Source organism: Lampetra fluviatilis, chromosome 15, assembly GCF_964198595.1.
Source record: "Lampetra fluviatilis chromosome 15, kcLamFluv1.1, whole genome shotgun sequence".
NCBI classification, from domain to species: domain Eukaryota; kingdom Metazoa; phylum Chordata; class Hyperoartia; order Petromyzontiformes; family Petromyzontidae; genus Lampetra; species Lampetra fluviatilis.
In genome coordinates, this window is record NC_136289.1 from 8,378,216 (window position 1) to 8,399,470 (window position 21,255).

Below are 21,255 nucleotides of genomic sequence, written 5' to 3' on the forward strand. Positions count from 1 at the left end.
ATTTAAAGCTTTCGTGACTGCAGGGATTCATATTCTTGGTTCTTTCGGTAAAATCACGTAAAAGGGAAATAATAAAATAATACAAATTAAAAAATACAATTCTCACGACGTTTCGATTGCAACACAAGTAATCATCATCAGGTGTGAAAACCACAGAAAAATATTCTTGCTGTGGTTTTCACACCTGATGATGATTGCTTGTGTTGCACTCGAAACGTCGTGAGAATTTAATTGTGAAATTTGTATTATTTTATTATTTCCCTTCTACGTGACTTTACCGAAAGAACCAGAAAAAGCAATAACATTGTGCATTAAAATAACAGGTAATAACGATGGGATTTCTTTTCTGAGGATTTTCATTATAAATGCTGAACAGTACTATAAAATGAATCTTTAAAAGAATAAACTCATTACTATTTCGGACACATTTTACGTTGATGATGCATTGGCTGAGCTAGAGTGTATTAAGTCAGCCACACATCCAGACCCGCATTAATACCACTCCAAATCATTCATCCACCCATCCGCAGCTTACATAGCTTTTGCCCGAGGGCCACAATTTGTCTGCAAATAGTCAATAAAACTGCTCCGTTACCAAAACATCGCGTGGCCGCTATGAATGGATGTGCCAACAAAACCCGCGCGCGCTGTTACTCCACAAGAAAGGTGAAGCATGCTCTTTGCTTCTTTCGGTAAAGTCACGTAGGTATAAAATAAAATAAAGGTGAAGCAGATGGCTGCGAGCGTTAACGCCGCGAGGTTAAAAAAAACCCCCTCTAGTTTGGGTTTGCAATTAACTCAATTATACCCGAGTATATTGTACCAATTACTCAAAGCACCCCATTACATTAAAATACGCTGCGGCGTGGAATTGGGGCGCGAGAGATAGGGGCAGCACCACCCACAGATACCCTAACCCGCAATCAGCCCCTCCGTGCCCAGCGTAGCTTTAATGAGAGCTTGCGCGCGCGCGCGCGGGAAGCAATTCCATTCGAATGCAGCCACTTACACGGCCACCCTGGCGTGATGAAGGAGCTACAAATGACACATTAAGCTATTTAATGTTACCGCTCGGAGGCCCGGCCCGTAATGGACTCTGTAATTCATCGGACGCGTCGCGCCGCGCGCAAAACGGCCGCCCTCTTGACCTCAATTTTCGCAGCGAGGCGCGAGATTTCTCTTCCACAGACAAACTCAATTTTTCAGGTGTCGACCTTTGCTCCGGCCCTAAAAAATTTATTTCATTTCTATTAACTGGGATATTGATACTTTTTAACAGAAGCCATTGCACCGACGCCTCCGGTCGGCTCGGCGCACGCGCGGAGTGGTGGCACGGGGCAGGATCGATCGGCAATAAAGGCGGGGAGGGCCTTTTTGATGGCCAAAGCGGCCTCATCGCTGTCAAGTCCGACGTAAAGTGGCCCCCGAGGCTACCGCTGTTTACACCCGAAAGCCCTCCGTGGCCTCGCGTCCACAAACAAAAGTTGCCTGTCGTGCATTCATCTGCCAGACGCTTGCGATGGCCCAGCCAGCCCCCTGAAGAACTGCAGCTAATGCCATTCATTTGCAGTGGCATAGATGCCTTCTGATGATAAGGGACAAAATAAATTAGTATTTTGTTGTGTGGGTTAAAGGTACATTGCTGCAATCTCGGTGCCATGAGAGATGGCTTTGGTGGGGGGGAGGTGAGGAGGCCTTCATCTAGCAGTGGATTGATAATGGCTGATGATTGATAATAAAGTATACGGTGCGGTGGACAGGCAGCCATTGACCATCGGCACTGGGACGTTATTCAAAATATCGCTTTTAATGGCCACGAAGACAATACGGCCACCGTATAGATTTTCCATCAGCGTCTCCTGTGATGGGCTGGAGATGAATTTTATGAGATGCAGTAATAGGAAAGAATTATTTTCCCGGGTTGAGGTATATCATCGCCCAGTGTCAGTTTCGACACAGGATAGCTACCTGCTGTAACTCGTGGGCCATTGATTTTGGCAAAAACCAGGAATAGACCTTTCCCAGCAGCCCGGCTCTCAAGGACGAAGCCCAGCACGGCGATATCAATAAGTTTCCACACGCTGTAAACAATAAACTGCAACGCAGACAGGGTCTCCTTGCAGGTCACATGCAGCTTAATGCAGCTCACTTATAAAGTAAAACAAAATAATAGCAATTATTATCGACGAAACGCGCGCTTAAAAATCCCTTGGGATGATTTACTAAGAAATAAAAAATATACGTACAATCACCCTCCACATAAATTGTAACTTTTTTTAAAGAGCTCTTCTACGAGGTAATTCCCTATGAATAATTGAGCAATTGAATTTTGATTAACCTGTGTTAATGTCAGACTGCAAACAATGGGCAGGTTGGTACAATAGCTGCAGGTTGCAACGGGGCTGTGGATAAATTGGGGGAACATCAACCTATCCTTGAGGAGTTGAGTCGAAGTACTTGCATGAGAGCCCAACATCTATAGACGAGCCTCAGTTTACAGAACAACAACAACCACCCATGTGTGTATGCATGCATGCATGTTAAACTTCTTTTACACCGTACGTAGCCAACCGTGCTAATCGGAGGTACGGGGGAAGGACAACAAATTAAACACAAACAGCAGTTCTCACGAAAAATGTTTAGCCACTTGTCGATCCCCTGCTTGACAAATGGGGTTGGTGAACCGGCCCAGGACCGGTTTGGATATGACCACTGATGTTAGCTGTGGCCAGGGAATTGTATTCAGGTTGTCGGATGAGAGTGCTAACCAGTGTGCCACCGCTCCCCAGTGATCCTCGATTTGCTCGGACTAAATAGATGCTCTCACGACGTTGGGCATGGCAAACCAGCCGCCAAGTGCTCCCGAGTCGAAGGTTGGATGAGTGAGTTGCTGGGGGAATCCTGCTGCTGCTGCTGCTGACAGAATGCAGATGCCTCCTAAATTCCCATGCGTGCCTTGATGAGGCCATGGGAAAGGCCGCTGATGTGGAGGCGACCTGGATTTTTGAATGTGGGAAGGGACACAGGGATGCATTCCGGCATCACGCGTTTACTTCCCTAGTTGATGCGACGCTCGGTTTAGTCCCGGGTGTGGTGCTGTTGTCCTGGTCGTTAATCGTCGTCTGTTCACCCATCCCTGCTGCCCCGTGCTACCGACGCTTTGACAGGCGTTCCACCAAGTCGTGCAGCACGGTCAGTGTGCAGGAGCAAATGGGGGCCCGCCACTCTGTAGGCCGGTGCTCCGGCCCCTCTGGGCTCGTAGGCCCCCGTTGCGGTTGCACGGCCTTCACGTTTGATAGCTACGCGTCAAATTTGCCCCGGGCCACCACAGTTCACAATTCACATCAACTGACCTTCTCCGCTCGGTGACACAAATGAACAACCATCACCGCACGCAACTGTTTATTGGTCAACGGAAAATAGTGGACCGTGTCCATCTCTTGATCTTCTACGAGTTATACACCGCTAGCCACAACAACACACCTGTTAATCGGTGGACAATTGGAGGATGTTTGTCAATCTCTTGAAGTAGAGGAGCGGTCGGTCTCTCATCGCAGCTGTCATGCGTTCGTTGGTTGAAAGAAGGTGGACCGCGCACCAATGTGCAAAGGCGACTTGGCAGAGAAGGCTTCGGGTCGTGGATGCCGACTGGAGCAATTGTGCGCGGAACGCCGGGGGTGTGTAGGGAGATCCTTATACACCGGGGCCCTCAAATCACCGTGGAGCCCTAAAGGGTTTTATCATCGACAGCACAAGATAATTTAACAAGGTTAACGCTCCTGCCACGGCCAATCATTTGAAATTGAAGGCATCGCATCAACACGACGGTGAAACCCTTTATTACGGAAGCATCTGTTTAATGATATCGCATTACCTGCGCCCCCTGATTGGAGCATGCATTGCTGTTGGGCTTGATTACATAGGCTAATGGGCAGATGATCTTGTTTAATTTTGCAAGCTGCCACACGAATTACGTACAAAAAAAACGCTTGAATAGAATAGGAATGTTTCTGTATTGAAGAAGAAACTGTGACATGAGCGGCAAGCTCCCCCCCACCCCTCTTCCCAACGCGTGCACTGATGCTATGAAGAGAGAGATATTTGGAAACAAGGCCATTATAAAGAGAAGGCCAAGCAATTTTTCAAAATAACCCACTTTTGGACACGGGCTGCTGCTTCCCAGCAGATTCAAGGAAAGGCCGAACGAAGCTTCCCGGTATCTTCCCTGAACACGCTGATTTCCGTCAGCCTTGATGGATAGCGCAACACGCCTGCCATTAATCACCGCAGCTAGCGCCATTTACGCTAGCCCCACGCGGCACGGCACTGCAATAACACACGCATGCATTATCCTTTTATCTCGTTATTCACCGCAAGCTGCCTAATCGCATGTTGCGGATTTGTCCCACCGTCCCATAACTCTTCCCCGCCGGCCAACGCTTTACAACCGCCGCAGACATAAAACCGCCATCTCCGGGAAGGGCGGCACCAGAAATATCGGTCGCGAAGCCCCCCCCAACCTACCCAGCCCCCCACCTTCTCACTCCTCTCTCTCTCTCTTGTGCCGGTGGTGGCATTGGGCCAGCACTCCACAGAATCATCTCCATAACCCGAGTCCATCCATCCTGAGTATCCGAGCCACAAATGTCCAAGCTCGCGCTGGACTGCTCTTAGCCATAAAAGCATAAAATCAGACCGTCGAAAGAAAGAGAGAGAGAGCTTCTCAGATATTTTATTTTTGTCTGTGCATTTGTTTTTGTGTCTGCATCATTACAAACGTAGCCCACCCACTCCTTGTGTTGAAGTAAATAATATATGAAATATATTGTTGATGGTATATTTTATGACATGTATAAATTGCTGTAATTATGCTTTTATTGCTTTTTGGTAATGCTTGGATGGTTTGCATAATTAATGCTGTAAAGTAAACATTATTTGAGTAACAGTAGTACTAACAAGTAGCAGCACTGTAATAATACGCATGAAAACATTTACATTTTATGAATGCGTACACTTTTGCTGAATCACCCAATGAACGCCAAATATTGGAAAAAATAATCCACCAAATAATTGTTCTGCATTAAAATCTCTTTCACACAATGCACCTGCCTCCAAATACAAACATCCCAAATGACCCACAACCAAACAGGCACTCCAGTGCACACAGTAGCAAAAACCATTGCCACTTCACTGCTCAAGAGGGAGATGTTGATTGATTATAACTCCCCCCCCCCTCCATAATTCCTTGTGTACAATATGCACCAGAGGTCTGGGCTCAAGCAAGGCAGATGAATCTGGTTGCTGCACAGCTTCTGGGGAGGGTTGGGTTGGACTCCATCTAACCCTGCCATAGCGACACGACATTCGGCAAATCTCGTGCCTAACCCACTCCAAGCAAACTCGGTCCTAATTACAAAACAACGTAACATTTCCCTCCAGCTACATTGTTCTGCTATTGATGTAAATGGTACGTATTGCTTTTGTACGTGTGTTGAACTTCTTTCGCACCGAACGTAGCCAACCGTGCTGATCGGTGGTGCAGTGGTGAGTAACTGATGGATGGGCGCCTACCATAGTAATGTGGAGTGTCCGTCACTCATTCAGAACAACGAATGCCCAATGAGGCGGTTAAATTTGGATTTAAAGCTTTCGTGACTGCAGGGATTCATCTTCTTGGTTCTTTCGGTAAAGTCACGTAGAATGGAAATAATAAAATAATAAAAATAAAACATAATAAAATAATTCTCACGACGTTTCGGCCACAACGCAAGCAGCCGTCCTCAGGTGTAGAACAGGTCTGTCGAGAAGACAACGTCGTGAGAATTATTTTATTATGTTTTATTTTTATTATTTTATTATTTCCATTCTACGTGACTTTACCGAAAGAACCAAGAAGATGAATGCCCAATGCTTGTACGAACATGATGTAACTCTCACTTGGGGACACACATAACAACCTAAACATTTTTTTTACTAATCTCAAAACATGATCATTATTTTACAATTATATTGCATTACTAAATAAGACATGTATCTCACCACTCAGGATACCACTGCAGTTGCATTCCGGCACACGGCGGCCGCAGCTTATAAACGATAAACGCCGGCAATTATCGTAATCCTCTCGCACTTGAAATGCACGTGTGCGTGGCTATTAAAGCGCGCACGTTCCTCGCAACACCCCCTAACCCGCGAGACGGTGCCAACGGCACGATCTTATTTACGGCCACGAGGACCCCCCCCCCGCCCAGTTATTCGATGCTAATAGAGTCGTTCGCGCTGAAATACTGCGACGGTAAAGTGGGCCCGCACGCCCCCTCCACTCGTGGACGGAGTTGTGCTCTCCGAAGCCATAAAGAAGCACCCTAACAATTAGCTACCTCGACTTAGTGCCGCCTTTTTATTGCCCCGTCGGAACGGGCGGCTAAATGACATGTTTCCTGCGGGACTCGTTCCGCGATGAGCGCACGGAAGAGAGCCGAGCGGCGTGCCAGCTGTTTGGCACGCGTGTTTGTGTGCGTGCGCCGCCCTCAATTACCAGCCATTAGTGCACGCTGCTTGCACGAGCCCCGATTCCCCAACACCGTCGAGGAGTAACGGGTAGTTGGTCGGCCGCAGTCGGTGCTGTTAGCCAAAGCCATAGTGAGAAAATATACCGGATGTCGCTTGCCGTGTGCAGTAATACATTTTTTTGGGTTGCTTATCTGGACAGACCTGGCTGAAATTAAGCCCTGATTTTTTAAATGATATTCTGTTGTAAAAATCAGAAATCTACTGGATGCGAATGTGGGAACATTACGAAGTCAGATATGATGGATGTCATGAGCCTAGACTGAGCTTAGACATGGGTCTGTATGCTGACCACAGCAGGGAAGAGGCACCGCTGATAGAACGTTAAAGCCCTCTTTTGTGCTCCCTTGACAACGTTTCTGGAGCATTAGTGAGTGGCCGCTAGGGTACCAGTCAGTTCATGTTGTTGCCGTTACGTGGAAGTAGTTCTTCCATGTATATTGAAGGGCCTTTTGACCCAACTGAGAAATGTGGGTATATAAGCCATGTGAATATGCTCAACTCTACATATAATGGAAATTTATTTTTTTGTCAAATATCTATTTTAATGTGACAAGCATTGTAAACATTGGCAGGTGCAGAAAAATTGAAAACAGCAGATTTGTTCCATTGCAGGCTTCCTAAAACGCAAATTCAAACCATGAGGTTGCTTTTCAGTCCCTTGGATTTTGGGATCTGCAGATTTCTCTGGGTACTGATGAGACATCTGGGATCTCGTTTTATTTCGTGTGTATGATGGATTCGGAGCCCACGAACATAAGACACTATAAGGGGCTCTCTCGTCAATGAGGCCATTCCCTCCCGCCCTAATGACCTGCAAAGTCATGTATTGTCTTTTCTACTTTCTGAAATCCAGTCGCAGTAACATAAAACCATCAAAACCAATCCGCTTCATTGTGCAGAATCAGCATTGCAAGCCCGAAGCGCCTGCATTAAAAAAAAGCCAAGTGAATTAAGTTGATTGTCGCAAATATAATAAATGTGCTAATATTGACGGTCGGACGAACCATTAAAATCCACCCTCTCACAAACGGCGCTGTCACGAGGTGACGATGCGGTCACCAGGGGGCTCGGAGGAGCCTGCAGCCTGGGCAAGGAAGCCGGCCGGGCAAGGGGCGCGTAATTGGAAAGAGAAGTCGGTGGCGAGTTCCCCCCCCCACACCCCCACACCCCGCCACCACCACTCCCCCTCCCCTTGTGTGAGCGAGGCCGTTACACGAAGGGGGCCTTTTTTTCCAGGCCCCCTTTGTGGCTTGTAATGAGATCGCGGCTCAGCGACAGTCTCATTTACGGCGCATGATTTAGGCCAGTGTGGGGCGCGTGTACGGTAATAGATGTCAGTAACTTGGCCGGCATTAATGCTTGCACCTACAAGCTTTTGCATATGTCAACTTGAAAGAATAATAATAATTACCACCTGTTCTATCTTTTGGGATTTTCGAAAGCGTATAATTCTCCATCAATATTCATATGAGCTTATTTAGTGTATGAATATTCTGACATGATGGAAACTGAATAAACCTATCAATTATTAATCATGATATGCATCACCAGTCACTGACAATATCACGCCCTTGATAGCCATGAATCATTACCGTCCTCACCATCGTCATCTGCAAGATAATCACATCACGAAATTTAAGGACTGCCGGAGTTGCCGACGTCAGCCGCATTCCAATTTATGTCATATTTGCGTTGACACTTTTGTAAATCACAATGACCATTACTGTCCCGCGCTTTTAGTGTATTAATATTCAATTTGGTTCCACACAGACAGCTGTAGACGATGTATCTTGAGTGGGTGCCTTTACCTGGCGCCTTACATGGAATGCACGGGATGTATTTTTTAAATCACACAGTTGGCTGAGCACTGGTCCAAAGGCGCAAAATGAAGCAGATCAGAGTTATTATTCTTCTAGAATTGAGGAAAGGGAATTTGAAATTGTGTGGCTTCTTCTCAGCCTCGGTGAACCCAGCAAAGGGGAATCCTATTAACATTCTAAACCAAGGGCAACAAGGCACCAAAGATGTAAACAAAATAAATCCATACGTAAGCATGTTAAGATCACATTCGAACACGACAGCAAAAAACACGCTAAGCTTCTCCTTATCCGTCTGTCGACCGAAGTCTTATCGAAAAACACAAGTGATTTCACTAAATTATTCGTAATGAAAGCGCAATAATAATTTTCAAAGTTAGAACCTTGCTGTTTATTTTTTTGTTCCTCTAAAAATATCTGAAGAGGAATACAGGTGAAGTCACCGCCTAAAATCCTGCTGTAGACCTGTCAATTAACAAGCCACACAAGCAGACAGGTTTGGTGCATAAAAAAAAACCAGAGCCAATTTTTCGAGAGCATGTGGGTGGCTTTTTCCTTGTTTTATTTCATTTTATTTTTTTGAGCCGTTGTAAATTACGCACGCTCTCACCAATTACACACACCATGTCACCGCCACACTTTTTTACGTGCAGTTTCACGAGCCACCGAGGCACAAGCCAAGATGGACAATCCGTCACCAAGCCTTATTTTATTCTTTTTTTTATAGGAACAACTGCTCAGGTGTCCAGTTTCTACGCGGGGCTAAAATTAACAGCCGAGAAATAGTCGCCCCGGTTTTCAAAGCCTCTGGGTTTTTCGTGACTGCCAAAGCAGAATTCTGATGACCTTTTCTTCAAATTTTTAGCCAGCCTCTTTCCGCTCCCCCACATCCCCCGCCCCCAATTTTTCCTTCGAAAATTAAGCCACTTACATTGCCAGTAATTGCAGTTCGTGTTGTTAATGAGGCAATAATTGGTAGAATTTTGAGAAGTAATAAATTGCTTGCCATGATATTAAGGGAAGTAGAACATAAAAAAACACCTCAATGGCAAGGAAATGTGGCTTTTTAAAATGGGAATGTCACGGTGAATTTTATGACAAACCATTTGCCACTGCACACACAGCTATTTCTCAGAACATTGCAGATATGGCAATTATATGAGAAAAATGGCTTGTAATGGAATGCTGTTAATGCACCAACTAAAACTCAGTTCTCAATGAAGGACACCAATCACAGCCTCGACGCAAAACGTCGGGGCACGGTGTAAGGGCGTACGCATGCAGCAATGCAATCGGTTCATCGATTAAAATCAGTTCTCCCTTGTTAAAGTATTTACTTGACATTTTTCTCCAATTACGAGTCGAATCGTACTTTTGCCATTTTGTAATGAGATGAGAAATTTTCCATTCAGAACTCTGCAGCCGTCACCGTGTCGGAGAAGAACTCGAGAAAATGTTCTCACAGAACTACGTAAGTAGGCCCCCTAATCCACCACTATGGTCACACCTTTTATATACCCTGCAAAGAGTATTTGTTGACTGAATCAAACAGACATTCGTTCAGTCTCAAGAGCTGGAATTTTGCAAAATGAAGTGAAAAACCAAGTGTACTCTGACGATAATTTTCAGTGATTGGTGACCGAGCGAGACCATCAACTCGATACACTAAAAAATCCGGTTTAATCGGTGGCTGCCCAGATAAAACATCGAATTGTACGTGTAAGAATACATTTAAAATTGCTATATATCATAAGCAATCGGTTCGCGTGACCACTGCAACTAATAGAAGCATATTTGCCACGATGTAAAAAAAGTAGATTCTTGTGGTGTCAGTGAATCCCTGACACTTCATCCAATTCCGAGGGCTTCAATTTGTTAACAGCCTCGTGATGATCTGGTGGAGGGGGGGGCAGAAGCAACAGCCGAGGGAGGCCAAACCACTCAATCTGCTCACCACCGAGCCGGATGAAAAGTCACCGGTTTTATTCCTGCTAAAGACAGCCACTGATAATAACTTAGATTTAAAAGGCACCCTTAAGCAATGGATCTCGGAGCGCCATGCATGTAACGGAGGAGTAACCGACGAGATAGACTAAAGAGACAAGAACGAGAAAGAACCGAGAGTATTGTGGGCCACAAATTGGAACATCATTTCCATATTTTGTGTTTTAGCACAAATGCCACATTTGTGTGCTTAAAAAAAAAGTTGCTTGTGTGGGTACCAAGGGCAATTCTGGAAAAAGAGTTTTAGCCTAATTGTATTTACCTGTTGTCAATCCACTGCTGATGAAGGCCTCCCCCCAAGCCGTGTCGGTCATGGGAGGTGAAATGTGAAGCAAAGAAAAATACCATCAGATAAAAAAAAATTCACCAGCACAAAACAAGAACATTAAGTTTATAATTTAAAGCCCTTCCCGCCATGCTCTTGATCTATTGGTCATGGGATTTGCTGAATTTCACAACGCCAGTCACAGTTCACCACATTGATCAGTGCGGGTTAGTAATGAGAATGGATACCACAGCACAATATAACCCTTCAAAGATATATATTTTTTTATTTGGAATTCAACGCCACTACAACAAAGACCACCAACAGCCAACGACGGAAACTCACAGCACGCGCTCAGAATTAGCGGAGGCAACAAAAAAATATGTACACCTAAAAGACATGCACCCACCGTACAAAAACACGCAACGGTACATGGAGATTCGGAGAAGGCACAAACTCCCCAGCATCACGTTACGATTCGAGTGACGCACCGTTTACAACAGCACGAACTTGTGCGGGGGACGACCCGGGCAGCGTTAAGGCATCGTGGGAGTCGGGACCTCGACAGTACTCGGCGGACCTCCTTTTGCAACCGACTCGTGCAGCAGTGTTCTCCTCCCATCAACAGCCACCTCCATTACCTCTATACCACTGTACATCCGAGCCACGCCAGTGTTGCACCACGCAGAGCCAACCCAGTGTGGCCTAAGAGGCACAAGGTTGTTTTTCCACTGCAGAATCCGATCCGTGCCGCTGACGACACGTGCAATGAATGAACCAATTAACCCGACCCGTATTCCCACTTGGCTCGGCAAAAAATCAGTGGAAAAGCACCTGTGCTTTGCTGGCATGACTCAAATATTCAAGTGGAAAAAGGGTGTATAATCAGTCAAGTTTGCCTTTGTGCTGGATCTGAATGATCCATGGGAATAGTCAATTGGGATGCACGGCAAGGTGGGCATCCTGTGCAGTCTGCATTTATGTTGTCACCTGTGCACAGGCGTGGCCAATTGAGTTCAGAATTTAGATGCATAATTGTACAAGTGTGTACATTCAGTTGCCTCGATTTAGATGCACGTGGCGTGGCCGACCAAATGTGGAGCAGAAAGCATTCGCGACGAGGGCTCGCGTCTTTCCGGTGATGGAAGACGCATTTTGATCCAAAAGCCGTGGGCGAGATGAACTTTCCCTGGCTCTGTCATCAGTTTTAATAGGCACCACTGGTGCACAAATCTCACTGCTAATGAAAACAATGCACAGATGCACGTGCGCCTTTCGCCAATTTGACTCCATGAATCCCTCCCGCTCCCCTCTGCTCGAGCCGACCGTCAAGAAGGGAAATGCAGGCATCGCTAATTTTACTCTCAGCGACAATCGTCAAGGTGGTGTCATGCCACACTCACGCAAATTGGCCCGCCGTTTGTCCGCAGCGTCTTCCGCTAATTAAAACGGTTCCGTAGCGCCAGGGGCAGCGACGCACTGCAACGGGGTGACACGAGGGCCACTAAGGATGAAATCACAAACTGCCTCGGAGGGCTCTGTCGAACTGATTCTAGAGCACGGTTGCACTAGGAGAGTTTGGCTCGGCGCTGCAAAGGGCTTCGGTGTTGGAACGCCAGGAAACAAAACGTGCGAGACCGTGAGTGTCAGCGCAGCGAGCCTGCAGAGCTGCTCGCAGGTAGAGAGCCACACTCAATATTTTATAAGCTCCCCAACTTGTCCCTGAGCAGCACTTGCTAAATGATGGGACGCAGAGAGAGAGGGGAGGGGAGGGAATTTCAACGCCAACAGCACAATGCTCACTTAACCCCCACATACACGCACATGTCTGTGTACGTGTGTGCGCACATGTGTTGCATGTGTGCATGTACCACCTTGCTTGATACAGGTAATGAAGCCATTATCAGTGCGGAATTTCCGTCGTTTTAACGAGAATCTGTTGAGAAATGTTTCTTGAATGATACCAAACGTTGCAGAGGTCGTCGCTCGTCGCTCGATTAGTTGTTACAGATTCGCCTTCCAACAACGAATAATCGCGAGTTCTGATATGCCTGAACGTGCAAAGTTGAGGCCACACGTAAAGCCCCCAGCAGGCAGCTCAGTGCTGGCTTATGCATAGATAACCAACTCCAGCAGCTGTGGCAGACTCGGCCAACAAGAATCCCTTTGTACTCCAGTCTTGAGGTTACGAGTTAGAAAAACGTCAACCATTTTTTTTTTACGTAGCACTATATTTTTAGATTTTTTATACTTAACATTTTTTTTTGCAAGGCACACTCTTACACGGTACACTTAAAAAGCCGGGGGGTGGGGGGGGAAAGGCACAAAACCACACGACTAAGCAAAAGAGTGAAAGTGAGGACAAGGCGCACCTTATTTAATATGCTGCCATTTAAAAAATTAAAGAAGAAAAAATGCAAGCCCAGGGTAATAATGAGCAGGGTGGCCCTGCCGTTCTGAATTCAGCTACGTGAGGTTAATGCTGTACCCACACGCGGGGGGGGGGGGGGGCAGGGGGAGGTTAAACGGGAACCCGGTACCACCAGGTACATCGTACCATCCGAAACATCCGCTCCGGGTGGGTGCTCAATGCCTACGACTGTGTTACCAAAAGTATGAGACATTTTTTTTTTCCCATGGGATGCATTTGCCGTATTTTCTTGGGAAGACGAGGCCTAAGCATGATTGTTAGTTGCGGTATCGAATGTTCGTCGGGAAAGTGTTTTTTGTAATAAGTGCATCCCAAGTGGAGAAGACCGACATGTCCAAAAGACCTCATCAAGTTTTAAGCGATTGTCAAACACCGGACATGCTTTCGGAATGTCGCATCAAACTCGTATAACCGTAGGAACTACAGTAACATGATGGCGTGACAGCGTGACAAGGCTGCACATCGACTCTACATGGTGAGAGACATCAGTTATTCGATTACATTTCCATCTTAAGTACAAACATCTAAAAAACAAACTGTTCGTCGAATGGCCATTATATCCACCCATGTGAACAGGTAGGTACTGGTGGTGTATTACACGTGAACATTATTCTATTTAAATGTATCGAGGATAGCCTCACCGAGTCTCAACAATGGTTTTTCGTGACGGTGCTGCTTGAGAGTTGTGGGCTCTCAATCCCTTTAGCATTTTTTTGGATAAAAAAAGGAAACCGGAGGGGTCTGGAGAAAAACCCCAAACACACAATGACGGGACGATGCTCCAACTCGGCACAGATAGGTCCCGTGGGCGGTACGACCATCACTGCCCTGCAGACACAAGTGTGGTGCGCACGCGTGCGCCATCTCGCCATCAATGCCCCGCCTCCCCAGGCCGCTGGGGTTGTAGGTGAGCTACAGGTGAGGGCACCACCACACCTGGACGATGACGGAATGGATCTTGGCGATGTGCAGGAGATTAGCCGAGAACGATTTCCAACAGTTTTTACTTCATTGATGTGTTTTTAAACTCATTTAATTCGACAATCAATTAAGAAATAACTACCCCCAACCACCCTACCCTTAAAGAAATTAAATATTCTAGCATAAATATTTACGTGGTACGATTTCACCGCTAATTAAGACGAAGAAACACATTGATCCAGACTGAGGTTATGCGCTACACATCATTTGCAGGTTGCATGAAACATCTTGATTTTATTTGTATCCCCAAACTTCTGTTGCTCTCAATGACTCGGGTAAAGAATCACACTTGCATGATTACAATAGGCCACAGACGACTACATCGATGGTGCCTCAATTAAAGAGAACGCCACCTGCATCCCAGTCCCCAAGGGCCGGGACGCCGCAAAGAGTGCAGGCAAAGAGACGAAGGCAGCTTCGTTTACTGCATTGAGCCTCACTCACTAAGGCGAGAGTCTGGTCCAGCCGGTGATCCTGCACAGGAATGACCGGCGATCACCAGCTGACGCGACCCGTCATCGCGAATGCCGCCCGTCTGCGCCGTTTGATTATTTTGAGCGAGCGATTTACGAACGAGCAAAACACCGGGCCGCGGCCAAAAGCTCAAGCGGGTTAGAGGAGCACCAGTTCAGTAGCATGATGCAGCACGAGAACGCGACGACAATTGAGAGAACGAAACGAAAGCGAGACGGCGTTGTGCATGGCCCCCACATTGCACTTCTCGTGTAAACCCGAACCGCTCACTGTGAAATGTTGACGTCCGCTCTCGTACCGAGGCCACCGCCAAGCCCCCGCGGAGTTCCACTTTCCAGATCACCGCCACGCATTGACGCCACCGCCCACTCAAGCAGCCGCGGCCGGGGCGTGCCGCTAACCAAACACCAATTAACCCGATCGATCCGCCGATTGATCCCAAGAACAAACGTCTCGTCAAGACGCGTGACGCGAGCCTCGTGCCAAGTCCCCGGCGGTAGGGAGAGACGGGGGATGAGCTGACTGGCAACGCACCAGCAGGCACGGGAAGGGAAGGGGTGGTTTTGGTGGCGCCATCTCAGCCGCGGGGGGGGGTGGGGGGCGGCTGGGGCGCGGGGCTCGCTAGGGCGCGGAGTAGCGCTCCTGGTACTCGCAGTGCCAGTGGTTGAAGTTGATGTGGAAGAGAACGATGCTTCCCGTCGCCATGCCCGCAATCACAACCCTGCAACACACGTGCCAGATGCGTATACATCCGTCAATTACACACGCGCACATGCACGCACACCCATGCAAAACATAAAGTTGTCACATCTCTCCTTCGGGCCGTGTCACTGGCAATCGTCTGTGAGGTCACGTGATGTTTTCCTATCTTGTCCATCCACAGGTGGATGAGGGCCTTCTCATGTCATTGCAGGTGGTGGGGCTCATTCGAATATACTTCACCACGATGGTCAATGTGGGGGTTTGGTGAAGGCAGGAAGCATAGAAGTACAACAACGGATATTTATGTACTGCCATCTGCTACCCCTACCCTCCCCAACCTGGCCCCGGGCTCCGTAACGCCTGTTATGCATGGTAGTCCCCCAACCAAGCACCAACCACCCAGGCTCAACTCTGCCTGGTTTCCAAGATCGAGCGCATTCCGTGCAATATGGTCATACATGTGAAATAAAAGCCAGAGATGGAAATACACATTTCCACACTTCGATGAGTAATCTAGATGTGACGGCCACTGCCGTTTTTAACTAAGCGCCGTAGCTTTACCATGTGGTGCTTGTTTTGCGCACTCTGGAGAGGTGATGGTAATGGGGTGAGTGGATGTAATATTTCAGGATTAGGAGACCCCTACTGCTCTACCAACTACACCATATCTTGGCAAACGCTAGAAATTCACTGAATATGAATTGTAAAAGCAGGTTTAGTAAAACCATCCTCGGGTAAGAAACCTAGAGGCACAAAAACACTTGGCAAAGGAAAGACAACGATTAAATTGCAATTGAAATCGGCGCACACAGAGAGCTGCCCTGTTGTCACCCACCTCTGGTCATAGGACAGGCCAAGGGCCCTGACGGACGAGTCGCACATGGGGTACGTGTAGAGTTTGGCGAGGTCGTAGGCGCGCCACACCTCCACCACTCCCTTGTCCCCCCCGGTGAGCACGTACTGCCCATCCACGCTCAGCACCATGGCCTGGGCATAGAGATCAAGCGTTCGGGTCCGACGCGTCGTATTCAGACGGAAGCGGCATTTCGATGCCATCTGAACCCAGATTGCATTGCGTATTAATCTAACATTGTGTTGTAACATTAACGAGACCCACAGACTCGCACACAAGACCCAGATACAGTACTCACACAGAGACCAATATACTCGTATGGCTGCCTCCATATATAATAAATATGCCCACTATCTGTACAGTCTTGAGTTGCAGTTGCAATGAGACACTACACGGACCCACAGTGCACTGCATAGCGAGCAATGATGCGTGCGCGTTTCGAGGCAGGGATCAAGCAACGCTCACCCTTGTGGTGTCGCCGGTCGGCGTTCGCGCAGAGAGTCGTCCGTTGACGCTGAAGCTGAGCAGCGTCCCGTCGTCGTAGTAACCGAAGCAGAGCGCGTCCTGGGAGATGGCGAGTAGGAGTGGCGTTGCCGTGGCGCTCGCTCCCTCCAGTGCACGCAGCAGCTCGCCCGCAAGGGTGTGCATGAGGCAGGGGCTCCCTGCTCACCACACGGCAGAGGACGAAGACATCCATCGTCATCATCGCCACCATCGTCATTGTTATTATCATCGTCACAGTGTTGTGGCGTGAGCGGGGCAGAGACAGGTTACCGATGGAGCCGCTGATGATGAGGCCGAGCTCAGTGCTCACGGCGACGCTCGTCACCTCCGTGTCGTGGCCCGTCAGGATGGCGCGGGGGCTGCGCATGTTTCCTGGAAGACACGCAGAGCAGGGCGGCTAAGTGACTCACTCTGCCATTGCAAACACAGAGTGAGTCACTCACCACAAACACAGGTCACTCACTATGTCACCACAAACGCAGGTCACTCACTCTCTCACCACAAACACAGGTCACTCACTCTCTCACCACAAACGCAGGTCACTCACACTGTCACCGCAAACGCAGACACCTGCGCTTCTTTCAAGACGAAGTCGCCATGAATTAACGAGGCTTTTAGCGATTCATCCCAATCGCGGTCTGTCGAACCAACACAGTTTGTGGTGACGATTCGATGCAAGGGTTCATTCTTCTTTCCTTTCTTGACGCCATCTCATCTGCACGCTTTGTTATCGTTCCAGGTTTGTATCCTTTCGTTTGCTCTACTCCAATGCCAAGCAATTTGATAAATTGTCATGATTTGCGATCGTAATACAGGCTGAGAAGCCATTCTTTGTCTATTTTTACTGTTTTGTATCGTCTATCACTTTCTCTATATCGTCTGCACAGTTCTGTTCACTCAATTAGGATGCATCTAATAGACTGCTTGTATACGGCGGTTTAAATTCTATATTCTTACACAAACGATGTGATGTAACGATTGTGAGTGGAAGAATACATTTCAATTCAGAAAACGATGCATTGTTACATGCCTGGCATTTACTTTGTACGTGGCCCGAGTTCATGGCATCATCATTAGTCAATCACAAGTGTCAGTATTTGTGCACGGAAGGGGCTGTCATAACAATGAGACCGCTACCGAGCAAAGCGGCATCATCACACTCAAAAGAAAAGAAAACAAAAACAATATTTCTGCAAAATAGCAGCCGGGACACCGATTAAAAACTTTACGGCATGAGAATATCGGTCAACTTAACTTATGGAGTCCTAGAAACAGATTCATTGAAGATGTGCGTTGCCTCGATGGAAATGTAATAATTTAACGCCAATGACATTTCAAAGTAATTTGCGGCTAAAACAGAACGGCGCAATACCCAATGGGCTGTGAGCAAGCTTGACCGATCAAAGCGGGAAAGAATTATGGCGCGGGTTTTTTGCACTCGCTCATAAGCCGCAAAAAGTACACACGGGGGCCACAGGGTGATGACGGTGATGCGTAGCAACGGCGCTAAGTTTGTAATCCTAAAAGAAACGGCGTGCAACTCTTCACGAGTGAAAAATATCTCCCCCCCCCCTCTTTCTCTCTCCCAGGCCACCCTCTCGGCTGACTTCCCAGTCGTGGAAAAGTGAACTCAGTGTGCAAACAAACAGCGCTGTGCGGGCAGCGCGGCGAGAAAGGAAGGAGAAACGCGCGACAACATCTGTAAGAGTTCAGAGGCAATTATGGAAGTCCTCTTTTTTCCCACTTTTTTTTTATACAAACAGTGCTCCTGAATTTAAATTGCAAGCAGGTCTTTTTGGCTTTCTTTAATTCTTTCCTTTTTTTTAGCGCTCCGACTGTTTTTCGGGTCGTCACCCGCAGCATCGGGCCGATTTTCTCCACCATGTGTCGCCGCACGTGCTTCAGAAGATGCTCCCAGCGACGCGGAGCGAAACGTCGGACATCATGCCGAAGGGCACGAAAACACGGCGTACAGTCGTGCGCCACAACTGTGATAACCCACACGGGTAGTGTCTTAATTTTAACGGAAAGATTTCCAGTCAAGTCGTTCACAGACTGCTTTCTGTGATTCATGGCACTGAGACTGAACTCTAAACAGGCGCGTGACATTTCACAAATTGATGCATTACATTGGATTTTGTTTTTACTTACTAAATCTCTGACATGATATTTGATGTTAGTGTTACATAAAAGTTTAATCAATTTAATGGCTTTGAAAATATACCGTAACGTACGCGCGTGTATATTTATTATCAATGCGGCGCTATTTATCAGCAATGTAAAAAAAAAATTCCACGATTAATTGTCAGCGAAAGTCATCACATCAGCCGACATCGATCAACGTTGTTTATCAATCTCTTCTTTGGCTTTTTTTACAAATTCCGAATCGCGGCTCTTGCGCGAGCAAAACAACACTCGCTTCTCCAGAGCAATTACAGCGGTGGGGACGTTCGCGCCAAAACAGCGCTTCAATCGGTGCGGAGCCGTGGAGACGGCGCACCGAGAGGTTCTCAGGGTTGTCCAGAGCCGGCGGGGGGCGCGCGCCCGGCATGGAAGCAATTATGCCCCTTTCGAGTTCCGAGATCATGTGTCCCGGTCAACGCTTTTCGTTGCATCTCGCAAGCTGATTGCCGCCCCGCTCTAATGATTAGAAAATAAACCGCGAGCCCTCCTCTCTCTCTCTCTCTCTGGTGGTGGCACGCCGACACGCGGGGCAGCAGATCGCGAGGCGAGAGTGTCCTCCCGTTCCGGCGAGCCACGTTCCCAAGGACATTCCGACTGAGGAGTCTCTGCACTCGTGTTGAATGAGGTGACTCGTGAGGTAGCCCTTTGCCATGTGTGCGTGTTTTTTTTCCCTGCCGCCCCTTCATAAATAATAATAATAATTCTCGGACGTCGCACGCGCTGTCTGCGAATGCTGCTCACGCAACTGATAATGAAGATTTAATGCCCTCAGGACGCGGCAGACATCTGCAAACAATTTCAGCTTCTCTTTCATGCACTTCAATATCCTATCACCGTGACAAAAAAACAAGCCCAACTACAATTTCACTTTCATCCTCATTTCAACAATTAACATGCAAAACCACAGCCAATTTTAAATCGCCAGATGAAAAAAAAACCGTTCACATTAGTCAGTGCTGCAGCCGAGAAGTTGCCTCTCTTTAAACACCGGGTACTTTTCATCCAAATTTGGCAGCTCGCCGGGCTTCCTACTCCCGAGCGCGGCCGACGAAACAAACCCGCGCTCCCGTCGGCGCTGAAGCCGGCTGCGCAAGCCACGGCACCTCCGCTGTCGCAGCGGGCAGTAGTGATGGTGGTGGGGATTACTCACTCACGCCGCGTGGCCTAATGGGCGACACGCACCGCGATAACCATCGCCTGTGTGCACGCGGCCGGCCGAGGGGACCGCGCCAAGGGAAGCCCAGCCTGGGCAGCACTCTCAGCTGCAAGCAATTTGTTTTATAATGAGTAAATCCCAGGAAGTGCCGGAGAATTATGTCTGGCCCCCACCGCCCCCTTCCCACCACCCCCCGCGCTTTTTGGCTGCCAAGGATAGGGCATTTTTTTTTACTTCCTTCGTATTTTTCTTTTGCTCCTTTTGGCTTTTTTTTGCACGCACAGATTACATTATTTAATAAAGCCTCTTCGTGTTCGTCTGCCGTGTCGCGGCCCACGTGAGTGGTCTCTCAGAATTTACACAAACTTTGGGCTTGCCGTCTGGCATCTGTCCAGCACCTTTCTTTTTTTTAATGCTAACAAATGATGTATTACCGGAATAAATGTAAATACAAGAGGAGAGAGAGTTGGGTAGAAAAAGCGGCCCCTTGGCTTTGTTCTACCATGAAGCATGACATATCAGATGTAAGTCACAGCAGGAAATGTTATTGTATTATTTTTTTCGGTGTAGTTCACGTAAAAAAAGCGTCTTAAAGCAAACGAACAAGGCTGCGAGCCGGGCGTGCGGCACGCACCATCGGTGCCTGACGGTGTTCTTGGAAATGCTAATATTTTTTTGCCGAAATTGAACATCCACACAAGTTCTCTTTTGGTTTATTTACAGTTTGTGAAATTTTTAAAACAAACAGGACCCACGGCCGCGGCGGCGCAGGGCAAATTAAATGCCAGATCGCGACCGTGCGATTTGAGAAATAATAAGTGCCTGAATAAAAGCGGATGATTAATGTTTCAAAGCGTTGTGAAGAATTGTGTGAAAAAACATCAACCCCCCCCTCCCATTCATGAGGAAAGGCAACTGTGAGTAGAAAGACTTTAAAACACTTGTTGTGGACTATAAACAGTGAGGTCAAAACCACAGCGATTAGGAAACTTGAGCCTTGCCCCCGTTCAACCAAAAGAAGGTTTATCACCATAAGGAGAGCCAGGAAGGTCAAGCGGGGTTCTTAAAAAAGTCTCCGCTATTAAAGTATTATTTCAATAAGCTTTGTGCTTTACTTAATCACATGCTTTAGAACACGTGTGAGTGTGTGAGTGCATCATTGCCAACATGTAAAATCTAATTGTTCATGCAATTGAGGCATATTTAGATTCACCTTCAACCAATGCTCGTACTAATTTTTGGAGCATATAAAATAAATATCACGTTATTTAAATTAAGAAAAAAACAAGCTTGTGCAAATTCAGCTCTCCA

General features: G+C 47.4%; 1 protein-coding gene across 1 annotated transcript in view; it reads right to left on the reverse strand.

The window, feature by feature from the left end:
- Positions 1-10,921: 10,921 nt before the first annotated feature.
- The window catches only part of LOC144936179 (lipopolysaccharide-responsive and beige-like anchor protein), a 287,536-nt gene continuing 277,202 nt past the window's right edge, over positions 10,922-21,255 (reverse strand). The window contains exons 53-56 of the mRNA XM_078863117.1: positions 16,875-16,976; positions 16,566-16,762; positions 16,083-16,234; positions 10,922-15,266 (exon numbers count right to left, since the gene is read on the reverse strand). Of these exons, the coding sequence (XP_078719243.1) occupies positions 15,167-15,266; positions 16,083-16,234; positions 16,566-16,762; positions 16,875-16,976 (551 nt within the window). The 3' untranslated portion in view covers positions 10,922-15,166. The remainder of the gene's footprint in view (positions 15,267-16,082; positions 16,235-16,565; positions 16,763-16,874; positions 16,977-21,255) is intronic.